Source organism: Pinus tabuliformis, chromosome 9 (genome assembly GCF_031772625.1).
Source record: "Pinus tabuliformis cultivar Carrire ecotype Pingquan chromosome 9, CPIR1, whole genome shotgun sequence".
Classification (NCBI taxonomy): Eukaryota; Viridiplantae; Streptophyta; class Pinopsida; order Pinales; family Pinaceae; genus Pinus; species Pinus tabuliformis.
In genome coordinates this window covers 1,241,481,056-1,241,502,335 of record NC_142307.1, presented here as the reverse complement: position 1 = coordinate 1,241,502,335, position 21,280 = coordinate 1,241,481,056, and the positions used below count along the sequence as shown (strand labels likewise).

General features: G+C 34.4%; 1 protein-coding gene across 1 annotated transcript; it reads right to left on the bottom strand.

The window, feature by feature from the left end:
* Positions 1 to 13,413: 13,413 nt before the first annotated feature.
* On the bottom strand, positions 13,414 to 14,232 carry LOC149153059 (uncharacterized). Its single transcript, XM_089443679.1, is given in 4 exon segments — positions 13,414 to 13,559; positions 13,648 to 13,873; positions 13,875 to 13,999; positions 14,139 to 14,232. Coding segments are annotated over 4 exon segments (591 nt in total).
* Positions 14,233 to 21,280: the final 7,048 nt, after the last annotated feature.

Here is a 21,280-nt window from a genome sequence, read left to right as displayed (position 1 = left end):
TGGGTTGCATGTTTCAAACAACTTGTTATTTCATTTTAAAGAATGCATCACTCCCAAAGAAGGGATAAGAAGGCTTCTATATTTGGAAGTGTAAATGAATTCCACTTGGAAACTATATTATCAACCTTGGTACTTGATGAACATGCTTTTATTGAGTATCCTACTGATTACATTGTTGTCTCAATTAAAAGCATGCGGTAAGGAGAAAAATGAAGCAATATATATATGTCTTATCTTTTCTAAACTAAAGAGTCATTTTCAAATTTTCTTATCTACCTTCTATGCACCAAGGGAGCCCTTGATGAATTATTCAAATGCCTAGCTTTAAGACATTTTTTGATCATTTCATGAAAGAACAATCTAGATATTCTCTCTAACTCTTAAATTAGGTTTTTATGGCTCATAACTCCAAAATTAATATAAACTCACTCATAAAAAAACCTCCCTTCAAGTCTCAGCGAAATACTGAGTAGAAGACTTTTAAATCGTGTACGTTGGTCTACAAATTCTTTTACACTCTTACATTACTTACTAATTAGCCATTTACCCAATCAAACCAAATTCTATTTTGTGATTACACTCTTACATTACTTACTAATTAGCCATTTACCCAATCAAACCAAATTCTATTTTGTATCACAAAATATTTAATAACAATTTAGTATGCATCCAAAATTTCAAAAAAAAAAATATCCAGCCAAAATGAATCCAAAATCTTTTTCACCCGATATTTCTGAAATTTGATAAATATACTACATATATTCAAATTATAAATTTACAAGTTGCATATCACACGGATGCTCATACTCTACTTTATATAAGCCATAAATTATCACATGTTTCATTAACAACCCTTAATTTACTTTGCTAAATCTCATTGTATAAAAAATCAATCAGCGTGAACATTCATTAATGGGAAACCGTATGCCATCTCCTAGATACAGATGAGTCTTACATTAACCATAATACATTAATAATTTTGATTGGGAATCTGTTCTGACTCCTGTATTGATTAACAAACCCAATATCCGATACCGAACTTAAATTGGCGTCTTAATCCAAGAACAGAACTGAATCGAACCACCGAATATTCAATTTTTTCCAGACAATTTGAACGAATTTGGTAACTATGTTTAATTCTACTTTTCTTCATTCAATTACCCATAATAATGGTTTGCCTTAGTATGGGAGTCAATTTTGTAGTTGCCTTTCGATATGAGGATTCAGACAATTTGGAATATCTGCTTAACTTTGACTTGGACAAATCGGACAACAATTTCTTTATCACATTACTAGATTTGTTTTTATGAGATTCATACATGGTTGTTAAAGATATTTTTGTCAATTATATTATAATTTTAGTTAAAAGATAATGTAGTCAAATTTAACTATTAGTAGGTTATCAGGTTGTGTTGTAATTGGTTTACTAGGAGGAATAGACATTCCATTTTTTTGAGAGCATTTTGTTTCATAACTGAGAAAAGATAGTCAAAAGAGATAGGACATAGAGCACACAGAGAGGAGATGTGCACTATAACAGCCAACGGGCTACAAATCTTACTTCTTGGTATTTGCATCCATATTTCTAGGTAGAGAAAGAGAGCGAAGCGGCCTCACCTTCCATCTGGGTTTTCTCCTGAATGAGTTTTCAACAACATATCTTGTGTCTTATGTGTATGTGTGAGCTTATTTTGTTTTTCTCTATTTTTCTGCATAAATTTTCATTCGTATGGATGCACTAATTACAATTAAGTCTATAGATTTTCAAGTCTAAATAAATTGTGATAGTATAAAATTTTCAGATTCCTAATATAGATTATAATATTATCATATCTATTGTGACAAATTGTCTAGCCGACAATTTAGGGATCAAAGTCCCATACCTTTTTGGCACAATATTGATGGGTGACCCATATAGTAAGGTACTTGGTTGAATGACACCATGTTCCAGTAGTTGTTGCAATCGATTCTTCATCTTCTTTGCTTCTATAATGGACTAATCGTATAATACAATGTTTGGAAATGGAGGTTTTGGCAAGAACATGATCTCATGCTCCACTTCTATTTTGGGTGGTAGCCCTTTACTCCCAACACACCCTTGTACACCAATAAAAACTCTTCTATTTGGTGTATCTATTCCTTATTGCATCCTTCCAGGGATGACTTAGATGTCATGGACCCTTCTACAGACTTAGTTTCTCTTTAGAAAAAAACAAAACACACTACTTGCTAGAACTGATCACATTTATGGTCTAGTTGGCAATTACTATTGATATATTTGATTTTCCATTGTGTGCATTGATGTTAAAGGATTTACATCCTTCATGAGGTGATATGGGTTGTCTCTCCACATGAAAATCACATCCCTCATGTGTGTATAGGGACTCCAAAATACAACTCCACGCACATTAAGTGGAACTAAATCCAACTCTACTTCATCAATTATTATATATCATATATACATAAGAACTTATCTATTAGAAATAGAAAGCTTCTAATTTTCCATGATATATTGTGCGTTGTTTATGTATAGCATTTTTTCATGTAGAAAATTGTTAGTCTACTATTAAATACTTGGGGGTGCAAATAATAGATATATGGTTATAATTCAGTCTAAATATGACTATATAGCCAAAAGCACATTCAAGCTTGGGGTGCAAATAATAGATATATGCTTATAATTCAGTGTAAAAATTACTATATAGCTAAAAGCGCATTCAAGTTTTTGTTCAGATATACTTAAGTGTATTTTCTCTACACCAAACTAAAACTGACATCAAATAGAGGAGAGGTAAACAAAATGACATCAACATAAACTGCATTAATCACCTAAGCATTTCAATATCAACTGAACCTATATTAATTCTTTGAAACATTAAGGTTTGTAGCATTATAAATAACTTTATCACTTAATATCCAATACACTACTCAATGTTGTAATATGGATTTATCTTAATTTAAAATATATCTAATGCTTAATGTATCAATCTAAATTTATTTTCATTTGAAATATATTAGGTATTAAGAGAAATAAAAAATATTTTAATGTAAGAATTAAAAAAATAAAAATAAAAATATTTTAGTATTCAAAGACATTTTAAAAATCTATTTGTGTTCTATATATTGAGATATAGGTTATATTTTTAGTAAATCTAATAATTAGTATATTCGTTTCTTTATACGAAGTTATAGTTTTAAATTTAAAAAAGTAAAGTATAAATAGTTTTAAACTTTAACAATTAAATTGTTTTGCACAAACAAGTCGTTTGTCCTATAAATAAAATAAAAGATATTATTATTCTTATCATTTTACAATTTATTTTTAATATTATAAATTAATTTTAAAAAAATAAACACAATTACTTTAGTTTCCTTCTCTTTCTTATAATTGTTCTAATTTTATTTTATAAAATATTATTTATATAAATAATAATGATTTAATATATATATATATATATATATATATATATATATATATATTCCTTAATAAATTTATTTTACTTTATATCATCACTAATTATATAAAATTAAAAAATACTTATAATATATAGTTATCATTAAATATTTTAAAACTATTAAATTTTTAATAATGTATAAAATTTATATATTTTAATTTGATATAATATTATATTTTAGTTTTGTATAATATATTAAGGTAATATTATATTTTAGTTTTGTATAATATATATGGTAAGCATAGAGAAATAGCTGGGAGCCTATAATTTTTTGGATGCTTTTAACGAACTATTTTGTAAATGGAGTTTAATTTTATGGTTATCAAGATTGAGTTTGACTGGGAATTTAATTAGTAATAGGAAACAAATTATCATTTAAAATTGAATGTTAAAAAAAGTGGATGTGCATCTTTCAAATACTTAATTATATTATTTTTTAATATTGAAAAAAAAATTAAATATAAATTTATAATATTAAAAATTTCAAAAACCGTTTTTATTTATAAATATTTCTGTAACAATTTTTTTTCCATTTATTAATATTATCAATAAATTCATATACTAGAACAAAGTATATGGTTTTACATTTTAATTGCACATTGTGAAAACAAAGTGCGTAGTTTTACATTTTAATTGCACATTGTTAGAATTTGTGTATTCAACATATACCCAACCACACAGTGGATCATATGATGTCTAGTGTAAATTAAACTTCATATAGACTTAACATTATTGCGAACCATACATATATCATATTACTGACCAAGTCTATGTTTGAAATGGAATTATATATGAGTTACATTTTCTAAAAATTTCCACGTATATCTTCAAATATTAATTAGTTGTTCATTTATTCATTTCAACTAAATTCTACCCAGTAACATTTAGCACTACATTTATTATTTAAAAAAAAAAACCTTCGGAATTTGTAAACTTTTTTTTTCAGCACGAAAAAGAAGTTATATATTGGTATTATATTCATTAAATAAGATTATACAGCCAATGCATATATATGAGAAAGAAAGAAAAAAACCCAGTAGCTATGGCAGAAATGTGGTACAATGCCACACAAAGTGGAAATGACATAAAAAGATAACGTGTTCAGCTACATATGGAACATGTGAAGGAAAAAGTATATAAGAACAACGGAAAGTGAGAAAACTGATCCTTGTGACAAATATATGAGAATTCCTTCCCAATGGAAAGGCAAAAATTGAGAGAAAGATACATACCAGATATTCATCATTAGAAAGAAAATTATGTACCCAGTAAGCAAAAGTCCTGGGTCTGGTAGGAGATATTGTCCACCGTGAAATGGAATTTGTAAACTTACCTAACATTGTTATGTGCCGCGATGTAAGTCTTTATCTTGTAGTCATTGCTAGAAAGTTATATTGCTTTTATAAGTTAACCTAATATATGATTTATTTTCCTCAAACAATGAATTATTTTTCTTTGTTCTTCAAATTCTTTGATCTCTCCATAAAAAGACTTCAGCTCTTGCTCCTTTTTTTCAGAGATCTATTACTATGATCCTAGGCCATAGTAGGAATGACATATTTTTTGTTGAAACTGTAATTTCACCTGCACGCATTTAATTCCACAAAACCGCCGGTCTTTTCCCTGCACCACCTTTTATGCTGAGTGGTATTTTCCGAAGAGGCTCTGATCACATCCAGCGACTGACGCGTGTCCACAGTACAGTTTCAAAAGCACTCATTCCCCGGAAGGTAAAGGTCGGTAAGAAGAGGGCTTCCGATATTGACCACAACCGTCCTTGAAAGGATAGTGGATGTCCGTTCGATTAAGCCAAAGTTGCATACAGGGCCTGCAGGGAATGACGTGACGTGAAAGTTTTGGTTGACCGCCAGTTCTGTCCATAAAAACATTTAATGTAATTTTTAATTTTATTGTTTTTTAATTTCTCACGGGAGTATGATAAGTAAATATGCATAGTTAAGTGTTTGTTGTTAATTTTTTTTTGAATACGCATTGTAATGTAAGGGAAGCAGAGCGCATAGAAAAATATACACACAACAGTGTTGTGCGTTGGAAAAACGAAGGGGAATATGCAATACGCACCAACGTAAATATATCAGGTCTTTTTGTTGAAAGGAATTTTTTTTGTTGGTTGAAAATGAAATGTAATGCGCTCTAGCATATGTATTGAAGAATTTTTTTTTACAGCAGTGAATATAATTTTCTGTAGTTGAAGATTGTTCTTACAGTAGTAAACGTAAAAGAAATTTTTACACACAGTAGTGTAAAATTTCTAAAAGAGACAAAGCAATTTTTTTAAGTTCTTGGTGAATCCCTTTGTTAAGAGGATGAAGTTTGTATCAGACAGTTTATTAATGAATATAGAGTTTTTATGTGTGTGAAAAACTCTGAGCTTCCCCAAGAATCTATTTTAACCTTCCCTCTGTTAAGATCTTGGGGCAAAAACAGAGTATTACTCTCTGTTCAGTGATTTTGTTTTGGAATTTACCAGAAAATTCCCAACAGTGGTATTAGAGCTTGTCCAGGCTCTTTGAAGGTGTCAAAGAAGCTGAAGGGAAGGATTTTCTTGCTACAGCAGCTTCTCCAGCAGAGTGAAAACTCAGTCAAGAAAGGATCCAGGTATTTCTCAAGATTTTTTTTTGTGTTGCTGTTGAAGAAATAGTCAGTTATTTTAAATACACAGTGAGGTATTTGAAGCATACTTTAGAGTGCAAGAATGGTTGGCTCCAGCACCAGCACTAGCATGGGTATTTTTAATTCTCAGCTCCCACAGTTTAATGGGAAAAACTATGACTATTGGGCAATAACTATGAGAGCCTTGTTTGCCTCACAAGATTTATGGGAACTTGTTGAATATGGGTTTGAAGAACCAGGAGATGAGGATGAGTTTAATAGATTAACTCACGCAGAGAAAGATCTGTCGAAGAGCAATAAGAAGAAGGATTCAAAAGCCCTCGTATTTTTGTATCAAGCAGTGCATGAGAGTGTGTTTCTAAGGATAGCACTAGCCAAGACATCCAAAGAAGCATGGAAAACTCTCAAGATAGCCTATCATGGCATTGAGAAAGTGAAGACAGCAAAACTACAGTTGCTGAGGAGAGATTTTGAGAATCTGTGCATGAAGGAGTCAGACAATATTGACTCATTCTTCACACATGTGATTGGTCTGGTCACACAAATCAGATCTCATGGAGAAATTCTTGAATAAAGGAGGATTGTGGAGAAACTATTGAGGGTCCTACCCTCAAAGTTCGATGTGATTGTCACCACCATAGAAGAGACAAAGGATCTCACAAACTTTTCAATTGAAGAAATTCATGCATCACTGATAACACATGAGTAGAGGTTGAGTAGAAATGAAAACTTATCTCTAGAGCAAGCCTTCAAGACCTAGATGTCCTTTGGAAGAGGAAGAGGTCAAGGCAGAGGAAACAAGAGAGGAAGAGGCAGAAGCCAAAACAAAGGTGGAAGGAAGAGTCCAGCAAATGCTCAAGGAAGAGGCAGCAATCCAAATCAGAACCAAAGCAGCACTCAACAAAGTGGACAACATCATGCTCAAGGACAAAGGTATGAAAAATCCAATGTCCAATGTTATTATTGTAAAAAATATGGGCATTATGCAAATAAATGTAGGAAGAAGCAACATGATATGAGTAGTAGATCTAGTGCAAATTTCACTAGAGAAAATATCAGCCAAAGCAATTTGTTTTTAGCCTGTAATATTGCTGAAGAAAAGAGTGAAGATGTATGGTTTCTAGACTCCGGTTGCAACAACCATATGACAGGTAACATAGCCCTATTTTCTATGCTAGATGAGAATGTGAAGTCACAAGTCACACTTGGGACTGATAGTAAAGTTTCTGTTATGAGAAAAGGAGAGGTAAATATCTTAACAAAGAAAGGTCAAAAGAAAACCATAGCAGATGTTTACTATGTTCTTGGAATGAAGTGCAACCTCTTGAGTATTGGACAACTTGTTCAAAAGGGTTACGATGTTTTCTTTGAGAATGATATATGCACCATCATGGATAGAGCACCCAGCAAACGATGCATTGCTGAAGTGAAGATGATGAGGAACATGATGTTCCCTCTCAAAATAACGGCAAATTTGAAAAACAAAGAAGTAATTGCAGCAGTTACACAAGAGACTTTCCAAAGCATACCAAAGGATGAAAATTGGTTGTGGCAATTGAGATTTGGATATCTCAACTTTGGAGGTCTTAACTTGTTGAGTAGAAAAGGAATGGTAAGAGGACTATCATTGATAGAGAAACTAGACAACCTTTGTGAAGATTGTATCTTGGGGAAACAACACAGAGAAAGTTTTCCATCAAGGAAAAGCATAAGGGCAAAGGCACCCTTAGGGATTGTCCACTCAGACTTATGTGGATCAATGCAAACTCCATTACTAGCAGGAAGCCAATATTTTTTAATATTCTTTGATGATTTTACAAGAAAAACTTGGGTTTATTTCTTGAAGAACAAAAGTGAAGTGTTTGAAGGATTTTGCAATTTCAAGGCACTGGTAGAAAACCAAAGCGGGCTGCATATCAAAGTTCTAAGAACTGACAGAGGAGGTGAGTATATCTCCAAGGAATTCCTACGGTTTTGTAGAGAAAATGGAATACACAAACAGTTTACCACAAGGTACACTCCGCAGCAAAATGGAGTAGCTGAAAGAAAGAATAGGACCATCATGGATATGGCGAGGAGTATGTTAAAGGCAAAGCATTTGCCAAATGATTATTGGGCTGAAGTTGTACACTGTGCAGTATATATTTTGAATAGGTGTCCTACAAAAGCAGTCATGAACAGAGTGCTGGAAGAAGCATGGAGTGGGAGAAAGCAAGGAGTCACCCACATGAAAGTTTTTGGATGTGTGGCTTATGCACACATTCCAGATCAGCTAAGGAAGAAGTTGGACAGCAAAGGGGAGAAATGTATTTTCATTGGATACAGTGAGGAATCCAAAGCTTACAGGTTGTATATCCCATGTACCAAGAAGTTTTTTGTGAGTAGAGATGTCCAGTTCATTGAGGAGGAAGCTTAGGATGGAAGCATAGAGAAAACAATGCATGTTAAAAACTGTTTGTCTCATGATGAAAATGATGAGAAGATGGTTGAAATACATCCCCAAACAGCAGCGCTAACACAAGGACAACAAGAGACACCCTTGAGGAGGATTGAAAGTGCTTCTCTAAGCACACCACAAGGAGGAAATTCACCAAATGAAAGAGGTAAGAAGTTCAGAAATTTAAGTGACATTTATGATGAAGGTATGAATTCTTTGTTTGCTTTATATTGTCATGTTGATGACCCTATTGATTTCGAGGATGCAATTAAGGATAAGAAATGGATAGAAGCTATGGATGAGGAGATCAATGCCAAACAGAGAAACAAGACATGGGATTTAGTTGAACTACAAAAAGGAAAGGAATTCATTGGAGTTAAATGGGTTTACAAGACTAAGAGTAATGCTGAAGGCAAAATAGAAAGGCACAATACAAGGCTGGTTGTCAAAGGATATAAGCAGCAGTATGGGAGAGACTATGAGGAAACTTTTGCACTGGTTGCTAGAATGGAAACAGTGAAAGCAGTGTTGTCCATAGCAGCACAAAACAAGTAGAAAGTTTACTATATGGACGTGAAGTCAGCATTCCTAAATGGAGTGTTAATGGAAGAGGTTTACATTGAACAACCTCTAGGATATGAAAATAAAGGCCAAGAGCACAAAGTATCCAGAGTGAAGAAAGATCCTTATGGGCTGTAGCAAGCACCAAGAGCATGGTACAGTAGGATAGATTCTTATCTACTGGAAAATGGTTTTGAAAAGTGTGAGGGAGTACCTACCCTCTACATCAAAGAGAAGGATGGTAAATTACTAATTGTTGTGTTGTATGTTGATGATGTTATTTTTACAGGTAATGATGACTACCTCATTGAAAATTTCAAATCAATCATGAAAGAAGAATTTGAGATGACTGACATGGGTTTGCTGAGATACTTCTTAGGAATAGAAGTAGATCAAAATGAAAATGGGATTTTTATCTCACAAACAAAATATGTTAATGAAGTGTTTGAAAGATTTAACATGCAGGACAGCAAGGCAACAGTCACTCCCACAGTGATGGGATTAAAACTCAGCAAAGAGGACAGTAGCAAGGATTTTGATCCTAGTTTGTACAAGAGCATAGTTGGCAGCCTCATGTATTTGACTGCAACTAGGCCGGATATAATGTTTGTTGTTAGCTTAATTTCCAGATTCATGGAGAGGCCAAAAGAAGCACATTAGCAGGCAGCAAAAATGATTCTGAGGTATGTTAAAGGTACTAAACGATTTGGCATTTTATATACTACTTCAGAATGTTCAGATTTAATTGGATACACTGATAGTGATTGGGCTGGAAGTGTACATGATTGGAAAATGACATCCGGTTATGTTTTTCACATGGGTTCAGGAGCCATTTCATGGACTTCTAAGAAATAGCCTATTGTAGCATTGTATATAGCAGAGGCTGAATATGTGGCAGCTACAGCAGCAGCATGTCAAGCAATTTGGATGAGAAGGATGTTAAGGAGCTTAGGCAGGGAGTAGGCAAAAGGAATGGTAATTTTTTGTAACAATAGCTCAGCTATTGCATTATCCAAGAATTCGGTGTTTCATAAGATAACGAAACACATCGACACAAAGTTTCATTACATCAGGGAATTAGTGAACAATGGTGAAATTGTTTTAAACATTGCAGGACTCAAGAGCAGGTTGCAGACACTCTCACCAAGCCATTGGACCAGAAACGTTTTGAGTTTTTGAGGAAATGTCTGGGTATGACTGATAACCCAACGGTTGAAATTAAAGGGGAGTGTTGAAACTGTAATTTCACCTGCGCGCATTTAATTCCACAAAACCGTCGGTATTTTCCCCGCACCACCTTTCACGCTAAGTGGTATTTTCCGAAGGGGCTTCGATCACATCTAGCTACCGACGCGTGTCCACAATACGGTTTCAAAACCACTCATTCCCCGGAAGGTAAAGGTCGGTAAGAAGAAGGCTTCCGATATTGACCACAACCGTCCTATTGAAAGGATGGTGGATGTCCGTCCAATTAAGCCAAAGTTGCATACAGGGCCTGTAGGGAATGACGTGACGTGAAAGTTTTTGGTTAACCGCCAGTTCTGTCTGTAAAAACATTTAATATAATTTACCACGGTTGGTAAACGTAGGTGAAAGACTTTTAATTTTATTGTTTTTAATTTCTCACGGGAGTATGATAAGTAAATATGCATAGTTAAGTGTTTGTTGTTAATTTTTTTTGAATACGCATTGTAATGTAAGGGAAGCAGAGCGAATAGAAAAATATACACACAACAGTGTTGTTCGTTGGAAAAACGCAGGGGAATATGCAATACGCACTAGCGTAAATATATCAGGTCTTTTTGTTGAAAGGAATTTTTTTATCAGGTCTTTTTGTTGAAAGGAATTTTTTTTGTTGGTTGAAAATGAAATGTAATGCGCTCCGGTAGATGTATTGAAGAAATTTTTTTTACAGCAGTGAATGTAATTTTCTGTAGTTGAAGATTGTTCTTAAAGCAGTAAATGTAAAAGAAATTTTTACACACAGTAATTTAAAATTTCTAAAAGAGACAGAGTAATTTTTTTTAAGTTTTTGGTGAATCCCTCTGTTAAGAGGATGAAGTTTGTATTAGACAGTTTATTAATGAACATAAAATTTTTATGTGTGTGAAAAACTCGCTTCTCCAAGAATCTATCTTAACCTTCCTTGTGTTAAGACCTTGTGGCAAAAAACCTTCCTTGTGTTAAGACCTTGTGGCAAAAACAGAGAGTATTACTCTCTGTTTAGTGATTTTGTTTTAGAATTTACCAGAAAATTCCCAGCATTTTTGGGGTCTAGTTTTGGATCCCGGTCTAGTTTTTTGTAATATCATAGTGCCGCAGACTGATCTCCATAATACTGAGACTTCGCAGGTTTATCCACAGCCACGTTTCGCGTAAGATGTTGGATCCATACATAGTTGTCGTTACTTACCAGGCGCTCCAATAGATTCGAATAGAGTAACAGTAATCCACAAAGTGACGCCACCAGGGTTTTTGTGTGATTCAACATCTCGAGAAAATCAAGGTTGTGGGAGTGTGTGTTGGCGACAGAGCATCGGCAGGTGCGACCCGATGATGTGCAAGTGGGAGAGGAGGTATTGTTTGCTGCGAAGGCATGGTAGCATCTTTCGTCCGATTGATGGTAACGGCTTCGACAAAAAGAATGCCTTTTCCCTCTCTCATGTAGTCTACCTGCAGTTTTCCTTATACATGCCGCTGAATTTCGGTGCAGTATTTCTCTATGAAGGCTCTCCATTGATAAATCCTAAGTTACCATCTTCAAAATTGCTATAGTCCGCTGGAACGAAAGAAGATGGGAGTAGCCAGTTTGCCGCCATTATCTGGAGTTTCATAGATGTGAACGAATGAGTTGATAAGGTTTTGCCGATTTTGTGACCTTGTTTGTTTATTTTAGAGAGAGTATAAAATTTAACTTGTTGTAAACAAGAAAGTGTTTAATATTATGGCTGAGTTAAGGGTGATAGCTTTGCGTCTTCCTTATAATTATCATATTTTTATGCCACAGATGTTACAATGTGATAATTATCATATTTTTATATGCAACAAAGGTTACAATGTAATAAAACCAATAGTTAAAAAAAATGTTAGAAGGTTTTCTTATATGAATAAATAATATGAAGAGACGGTTGATTGAGTTGCATGTTTTAAACAGTTTATTATTTAATTTTGAAGAATGTATCATTCCGAAAGAAAGTTGAGATAGGTAAATTTTTGTATTTGGAAGTCAATGAATTTCACGCTTTGGAATTGGAAACTATATTATCAACTCTATTACTTGATGAACATGCTTTTGAGAAGTATCTTTCTCAATTCAGAACAGAACATTGTTGTCCCAATTAAAAACATGTGGCAAGGAGAAAAATGGAGCTATATATATATATATATATTCAAAATTAAAGAGTCATTTTCAAGTTTGCTTATATACTTTCTATGCAGTGAATCATTCAAATGTCTAACTTTGAAACATTTTGTGATGCCTCCTGAGAGAACAATCTAAACTCAAGCAGCTAAATATTCTCTCTAGCTCTTCAAATTAATCTTTCCTGACTCATAACTCAAATGTCAATATAAACCACCTCTGAAAAAACAATATTCTGCTCAAGCTGGTAAAACACTAAGTAAAACATTTTTAAATGTTGCAATTTAATTTGTAAGTGTTTTTAGACTCTTAAATCATTTACTAGTTTACCCATTTAAACCCAATTCTATTTTGTACACAAAATGCTAAATATTACAATTCAGTACTCATCGAAATTTTCATATAAAAAGTTCACACAAAAAAATTCCCATATATTTCTAAAATTTAATGAATATACTACACATATATTCAATTGATAAAATTATAAATTGCAGATCGCACATATGCTTCTACTATTCTTTACAAACCCCTTTTTCTAAATAGCTTTTGCTATACATCACAAGCTTATATAAATTATTACAGAATTCATTAACAATCCGGAATTTACTTTGCAACTTGCAAAATCTCATAGTATAAAAAGTCAATCAGCGTTTCCGGAGCGGATTCTACTCTGCAACTTGCAAAATCTCATAGTATAAAAGGTCAATCAGCGTTTCCTAGATTCGGAAGGATCTGAAAAATACAATGGCTACAAGAAATTAATAATTCTGATTGGGGATATGCTCTGCCTCCTCCTCTATTGATCCGTGAACCTAATATCCGATACCAAACTTGAATTGGCGTATTATTCAAGACTGAATCGAACCGCCAAATATTCAATTTTTTTCGGTTTAATTTTAGTTTTCTCAAAGCAATTAACAATAATAATCGGTCTACCTAAGCATGGCTGCCCAATAACAGCAACTTCAATTTTGTGGTTGCCTTTCGATCCGGGATTCAGACGATCTGGAACGGATGCTTGACTTTGACTTGGACAAATCGGACTCGGATTTCTTGATCACACGGCCGGATCTGCTTTTCTGAGATCCGCACATGCTCGATAAAGATATTCCTGTCAAAATCATGCCTCAAATTTATTATTATGTAAATACTTAAAATGAATGGTTGAGATCAGAAGAAAGGGGATCTGGGGGACCCACCTTCTCCTGCAGCGAGATTGACATACAGATCGACGACGTTGGGGCAATTGCTGCGGCACTTGGAAGAGTAAAACTTGGTACTAAATTCCGGTTCGTGTAGAGAATCGGTGGACATTCCCACAGCCATCCGTTCCAAGCCGCACGCACTTATGCACTCCTCGCTTTCGATCCATCCCACCAATTTCTCCAGCATCACAACCGATGACTAGTGATACGTCCATCATATTGCTGCATTGATATTGCAAGGCGCCGTCCATCATTACATCCTTCTCGAGCACACATCTATTACCAGACGACGAAACAGAGAAAGCGCAGAGTTCCACGGGAAGCTCTTCGCACTTGATAATGGCGCCTGAACACATACAGTACATCACCCCAACATATTAACTATGTGTCGTCTGCAAGACTTCTATGATTAATCCAATGACTATTACAAACTGTAAGGAAATGATATATCAAGAACAACACATAAGGCAGATCAAAGAACGCACTCTGCACTCCATGCATGGTAATGGTTATGAATATGATGAGGTAAAATATGCAGGAGGATGAGCGTGCAGCATGTATGGGTTTCGTGAAAGCCATGTCTACTGAGAGACAATACACTTGCTCTGAGAGTGAGAATGAAATGATGTATTTATTATAGCGTGAGGCCATAGCGAAGTTAGTAGGGCTGTGGTTCTCAGGTCTGCAACAGCCTCAACGACTTAATGCGCCGACAAGTTTGGAGCTCCATTCGTCTCTTGAATGATTCATCTGCGGTTCCCTTTCTCCTCTCTCAAATCAAAATTGGTGATAATAAATTCCTTAACGATTCTCTATCTTTACTCTGAAAGTCAAAATTGGTGATAATATATTTATTTCATTTGGAATCCTAGTCTGTTGTGTGGTTAAAATGGAGGAAGAACACGATACATAAAAGGTTGGTAGTGAGGTTGATGGAAAATGGAGGAAGAACACGATACATAAAAGGTTGGTAGCATATCACATATATAGTGTTAGCATTTAAATTTCAAAATGTGACAGTGTTAGCATTTAAATTTCAAAATGTGACCGATTAAAATCAGGTGTTAATAACAAAAAAAAATAAATTTAAATTTCAAACTGTGAGTGATTGAAGTCAGGTGTTAATAACAAGAAATATGTAATTGCACATTTCGTTTGTGCCAACCATACAATAAGACAGTATCACTTAGAAAGTGATAATATAATAAAATCTGATATAATATAAAGCATTATGCATAAGAGTGGATTGGGGTAACCTTACTGCATCACAAAGAAGCATCATGCATAAGAGTAGATTATGTAAAGCATTATGTATATGAATGGATTGCATAACGAAGAAGGGAGGAAATGTGTTACAAAATATTGTAATGAAAAGCTAAATATAATTACTAACATAAATTAACATATTGGTTCCTGAGCTATTTTAACAGGCATTTTTAAATCATTGCAGATTATTCTCCGAATAATGAAACAGACATGGGCGTGGTCAATTTTTTTACCGCGCCTATGTCGGTCTATTCCCGAATATTCAGGGAATCTGCAATCGACTTAAGCTCAGGGTATTTTAACTAGTAATTGCACTAGATGTTGCAAAGGAAACTACTTAAGACATAGATTCGAAAAGCATCGTGAGACATAAAAAAATCATCGAAGATCAAAATTATTAAACAAAATGCTGAAAATAAATTCGAGAAGCATTGTGACATATAAAAAATCATTGAAGATAAAAATTAGTAAACAAAATGCTATTGAGTTGTCTTAAATCATAAGCAATAGTTTCATGTGAGCTATTAAATCCTTGAAAGTGTCCATTGTCAGTGGCATATCAGTGAAGTGACAATTCATTCAACAATGGGGAAACTCTTGGAGGTCCTTGTGACCCAACTGAAATTTGATAATCCTCACCATATCGAAAACCTTCGAGTAACAAACCGTTATAGCAAAAATCACGTGAGAAATTTTTTGGTCCTGTCTTTTCACACATATAATAACAGCGTGAACCACGAATTATACTATGTTTTTTGTGGAGCATAACCATACCAATTTTCACCATACCAAAACTGAGGATCCCAATTTTGGCGACTAGCTAAGGTATCTCCTTTCCAAACATTGTGAAAATAAATTTTGGGTATAGCTACACTGACACCATAGTTATAAACCGATGTTTTACATTCAAAATATTTTGGCTGTGTTGGTTCTGGCACAGGGCTCAACCCTAGCAATTCACGCATCCATGATAGATCCTTATCATAATTAGCACCATTAATTTGACTTGAACCACTCGCTTCACCCATAATGCTGAAGATGCCATTAGATGCACAACTAGTCAAGTAAGTAAATGGTTGACTTCTTGAGGGACTCGTGCATTTATTACCATTTGAAAAGGGAGTAAACAATGTTGAAGGCATAGTAATGGGAGTTGGTGAAGAGGACAAATGAAAAGAATTAAGTGAAGAACTATAAAGGGCATCATCTCCCTTCGATGAATGTTCAAATTGCTAGGAAAATGGATTGTCATCATCTGTAATAGAGCTCAAACAACTTTCCAAAATACAGTTGTCATGAATGGAATGGAAAATCTCTCAATTATTTTGAAAATCTTTTATTTGTTCACTTTTTGGAATCAACTTGTTATTCTCGAGCAAATAATCAACCTGCAAGTTGGAAAGCAAAGGGTTGTAGGGATTAAATACCATTCCCAACCAATGAATAGGGGATATCAACAGATGAATATGGCTAGTATTCTTCCTGACATATAATCAACTATTGTTTATCTAGACTAAGAACTATCAACATAGATAAAATCGTCAAACAAAAAGCATGAGCAATTACAATTTTTAGATTGTTTCTATGTATATAATTTGATGTGTTAGAAACTGCCGTGTTCACATAAGCACACTTATTGAAGATAAAAATCATTACTTGAAAATAAGGTGTGGTATGCACATCCTAATAGCAATGCAAGAAAAAAAACCCACATAACAAATAGTAAAGATGTATTGTACAGTTGTACATAAGCTACATTCTTTAGACAACTAAGCACCGAACCTTATATTGAATAATATAGCTTCTGACAATGTTCTTTTCTTTATGTAGAAAGGATGGTTTGGAAGAACTTGTTAGGAGAAAAAAATGGCATCAAAATTTAAGAAAACAATCATAATCAAAATTAATGATTATAAATAAGCCTGAATTAAAGAAGCCATTCTTGCTCACCATTCAAAAATTATCTTTCGATCGAGTATGAGCAATAATGCAACCTCCAACACTATCACTACGTGATTATGCCTCCATTTCATCTAGGATTAATGAACCACCAATGTTTCTCTGGGATTATTAATTATATACAAATTTGAAAATAATTATAATATAATTATTATATTTTTAATAATAAATAATATTGTATATATTTTTAATTTGAGATAATATTATATTTTAGTTTTGTCAACGAGATAGAGAATGATTGGGTGTGTTGTTAAGATATTCCTATAATTTAAGTCACTAGTTCAATTCCCCGCCCTATTCGGGTGATATTCTTACACATGACCATTATGTAGCCTCACAGTTGAATAATAATAATAATAATAATAGTAGGATATCCTAGTTTTGTATATATTTTATAGTAATTATTATTTAATTAACATTAAATTCATAATTATTATATTTTCAATTAATATATATAAGTAATAATCTTTATTTTATATTATTGTTAATTATATAAAATTTTGAAAATAATTATAATATAATTATTATCATTTTAATAATATATAATATTGTGTATACCCTGATGGGGTGGGTGAACGGATAGCATGGGACTTGGCTCTTGACATGTGATCTTATTTATTATGATGTATGCTCGGATTTTAGGTGGTAGTCAAGACGTGTGGCAAGGGAAGGCTAGAACCATCGAGAAGCAGAAGGATTGTTATATATGGCAGCAGACGAGAATTGTCAACTTTTTTTGTTGTCTTCGTATGGGAGAAAGGGTAAGTGGTTTTAACAAGACTTAGTATGCATAGGCCCAGTCCTTGTATATGCCCTTTAGTATGGATGGTTTGAGTTCGCTAAGTGTTGGTGAAGTAGGGTATGTGTGCAATGGGAACATTGGTTGGGTGAATTATAAAATAGTGTGGGATCCAGGAGAAAGGAGTCGGGGTTTCTTGCAGACCAAACTTGCAATGCTGAATGTAATATTTGTTGGGCCGAGTCAAATTTCATTGCTTACCTCAAGCCGGAAGTCTTCAATTCTAGTCAGAATTTGCATAAGTGACAATTCTCATCCACGCCTTAATTACCTCTAACTATTTGGTTCTAGTTAGTGTTTGGTGGTAGTGCCTTTGATCCTATTTCGTCACTCACTCATTTTAGGTTACCGGTTCATTCTCAATTAGTGGTTTTTGAGTCATTGGTTTGTTATGGTTGTTGGGAGAGGTGCTTATGTGCAAGCATCTTTTTTTTGTCAATATTATATTTTTAGAGGGTGGTGGTAATTCAGACCGTAGTAGGCATTTTTTTTGGGCTTGTTGATTTTTTTCTAGAAAAATAGTGTTGTTTGGGGATCCTGTATCAGCCCCCTTAGACTAGCGGTCACTTAGTGGGAAAATATAGTTGTAGCCATTCGGGGAGGAAGGTTGATGAGCACCTTCCCAAGTGGTGGAATTGTGTTGGTAGGTTGAGTGGGTGTGTCTCAAAGGGTCCTGAGTTCATGGCACATCTAGTGTAGCATGCACATTGATGTGATGAACCACCAAATGGGTCATGCCTGGAAGGGTGGTGGCCACAAGGACTTGGATGGTAAGAGAGCCGATGAGGGGGAGGAAATATTCGACAAGGAGGGTGAGTTTTCCCACGATCGTGTCAAGTCACTAGGATCGGTGGTGCAAGCAGCCTTGCTTGCCTCGATTATTGAGCAATTGCAGGACTTGGTGGCTCAACTAGACGCCTTTTGTGAAAAGCGATATGAAGACCGCAATGAAATAATTACATACATTAATGATACTCAGTTCAACCAATGGGAAATTTTGGAGAATCTCACCTCGATGCATCGGAGCCAGCATAGAACCAATGAGCGGCTTGGTGAAATAGAAGCTCAGCTGACCCATATCGATTTTGTAAATTTATGCAACTAGGGTCAAATTCCACATTGGAAAGCTCATATGAATGAGATGATGATTTCATTGGATTCCTCTTTTCGATAGGACCAAAATTTACCTAAAGATTAGACCATTTGGACAAGCATAAGTTGGTTTTTGAATTTATGAACCCTCACATGTACATTGGGACATGTCGGCCTCACAATTGGACAGGTCAGCTTCAACAACAAGTCGACCTTCATGGAAGCCTATAAATACAAGAGACCTCAAGCTCATTGGTACACCATCATCAATCATTCTCTTCTCTTCTTCTATTATTTAGTTCGCACAAGTCTCACAGAGGAAGTTTCATGCAAGGTTCGAAATTATAGGTCTGAGGCTCACACATGTCTAGGGTTTCTTTTCTACGACCACACACTCATCATAGGATAGATTCGACTATAGTCGCTTGCTCCTAGTGCTTCATAGAGTGACTGGGAAGCCATAGTCACTTGCATAATGTCCTGAAGGAAGTGACCAAGGCTCAGAAGCAGTTCTGGGAAGTCTGGACCCCAGTCACTTACTTTCCACGCTTTAGGGAGTGACTGGGTAGTCATAAATTCTTGCATACAATGTTTTAGGGAGCGATTGGGTTTTGAGCTAGTGTTTCATAGTCAATGTGCCACAACTGCTCACTTACAATGTCTCAGGGAGTGACCAGAAAGGCACAATTGCTCACAAATATATTCATTACTGTGACTAGGGATCTGAGCTAGGGTTTGACTCTTGACTGCAGTTGACCATGAGCTGGAAATTTTCTCTCAGTTGTACAGTAATTTAGGAAGTTTTCTTTTTATTTGTATTGGGTAAATCTTTGTTGATGATTATGTATTGGGCTCATTTTACTCTCTGCTAAAACATTTTATGACAATCTAATAAGAAGAAGATTTGAAATGGTTTTCCCCCATCGTGGGGTTTTTCCCTAGTCTTTGACCAATCTGGTGTCTCTTGTGGTTACGCTATTGTCTCCTTTGTCATTTCATATATTGTTCTATCTTCAATTACTGTTTATGACTTGAAATATTATTAATAATTGTATGCATTGCTAAATGAATATTTGAGTTGGGCTAAAGTAATTGAAATAGCGTATAACAATATGAAAAATTAACATGATATCAAAGCTAAGGTGAAGGACAAGAAAAAAAAGGAGACAATCATTAAAGAAATCATGATTGGAAAGTTGAAAGAATCGATCTAGTCAAACACAATATGACTTCCTTCTTCAAGAATGATGAGAAGTTGGGTGACTCATCCAATTTTGCTGCATGGAAAGTCAGGTTGGAGATCATAGCTAGTAACAATGATATTTTTCAAGGAAGAATACCGTAGCCTCTTCAGAAATCTTCCACTACTTCCAAAAACAAGCACAAGAAAGGTGAGTTAAAAGAAAAACAAATTAAATTTGATGGTTTACAAGGTAATTTACTTGCATATGTTGGAAAGTTGAGAAGGTCTAAAGACATGTATGATAAGATAGTTGGCATGTATGAAGTTAAAAATCTGAATGAAATCATCTCCTTGAAATATTAGCTCAAAAACACTAAGATGAACAAAGGAGAGTCTGTGCAATCCTACATAATGATCATATATCATCTTAGATATCAATTGCAAGGAGTTGGAGAATCTTTGCCTAACAAGGAATTGGTTATCGTGACTCTAAGAGGTCTCCCTCCTATTTGGGAAACCTTCATTACTACCAAAAGCAACAACAATGTCCTCCTGTCATTTGATGAAATGGATGGAAAACATACACAAGAAGAATCAAGGATGATATGAAAAGGAAGGGTTCAAGAACATGAAGAAGGAGAGGCCGCTACATATATCACTCATGAAAAATTGAAGTAGAAATGAAAAGGAGGTCCATCAAGAAAGCCTGCTCCTCAAAATCCAAAAAGAAAGGATGATAGAACATTATCTCATATTGAATGCTATAATTATCACAAGAAGGCTCATTATGCACGAGATTTTCCTGAGAAGAACAATGGACCATGTTACAACACTAGAAGCAACAACCACAGGTTCAATAATCAAAGGAGAAAAGATTATCAAAGAAATAACTACAATAAAATATATGAAAGTAGAAGAAGAGATACCTCAAGCGACCATGAAGAAGATCATCATCCTCAAAATAAGTCAAGATTTCCCAGGTATGAAAGTAATGTTGTAAATAAATTTGAATAGATTCTCATTTATATACTTACTCTTTCTTCTCCTCTGGATTGATGGGATAATTAGCTAGTCGATAGTGAGGCCACTCATTATTTTTGTGGATATAAGGAAGTTCTCTCTAATCTACTAGAGAGGGAGACCAAGTTGAAGATTATTCTTGGGGACAACTCTATTCATCCTCCAAAAGGTTTTTGGTTCATCAAATTTCATTTGAATTCTAGGGAATCGATTTTGTTGCATGATGTTATGTGTGTACCAAGACTAATGAAGAATTTGGTATCTATATATGCTTTGGAAGATAAAAGGATGAAGGTTGCCTTCATTAA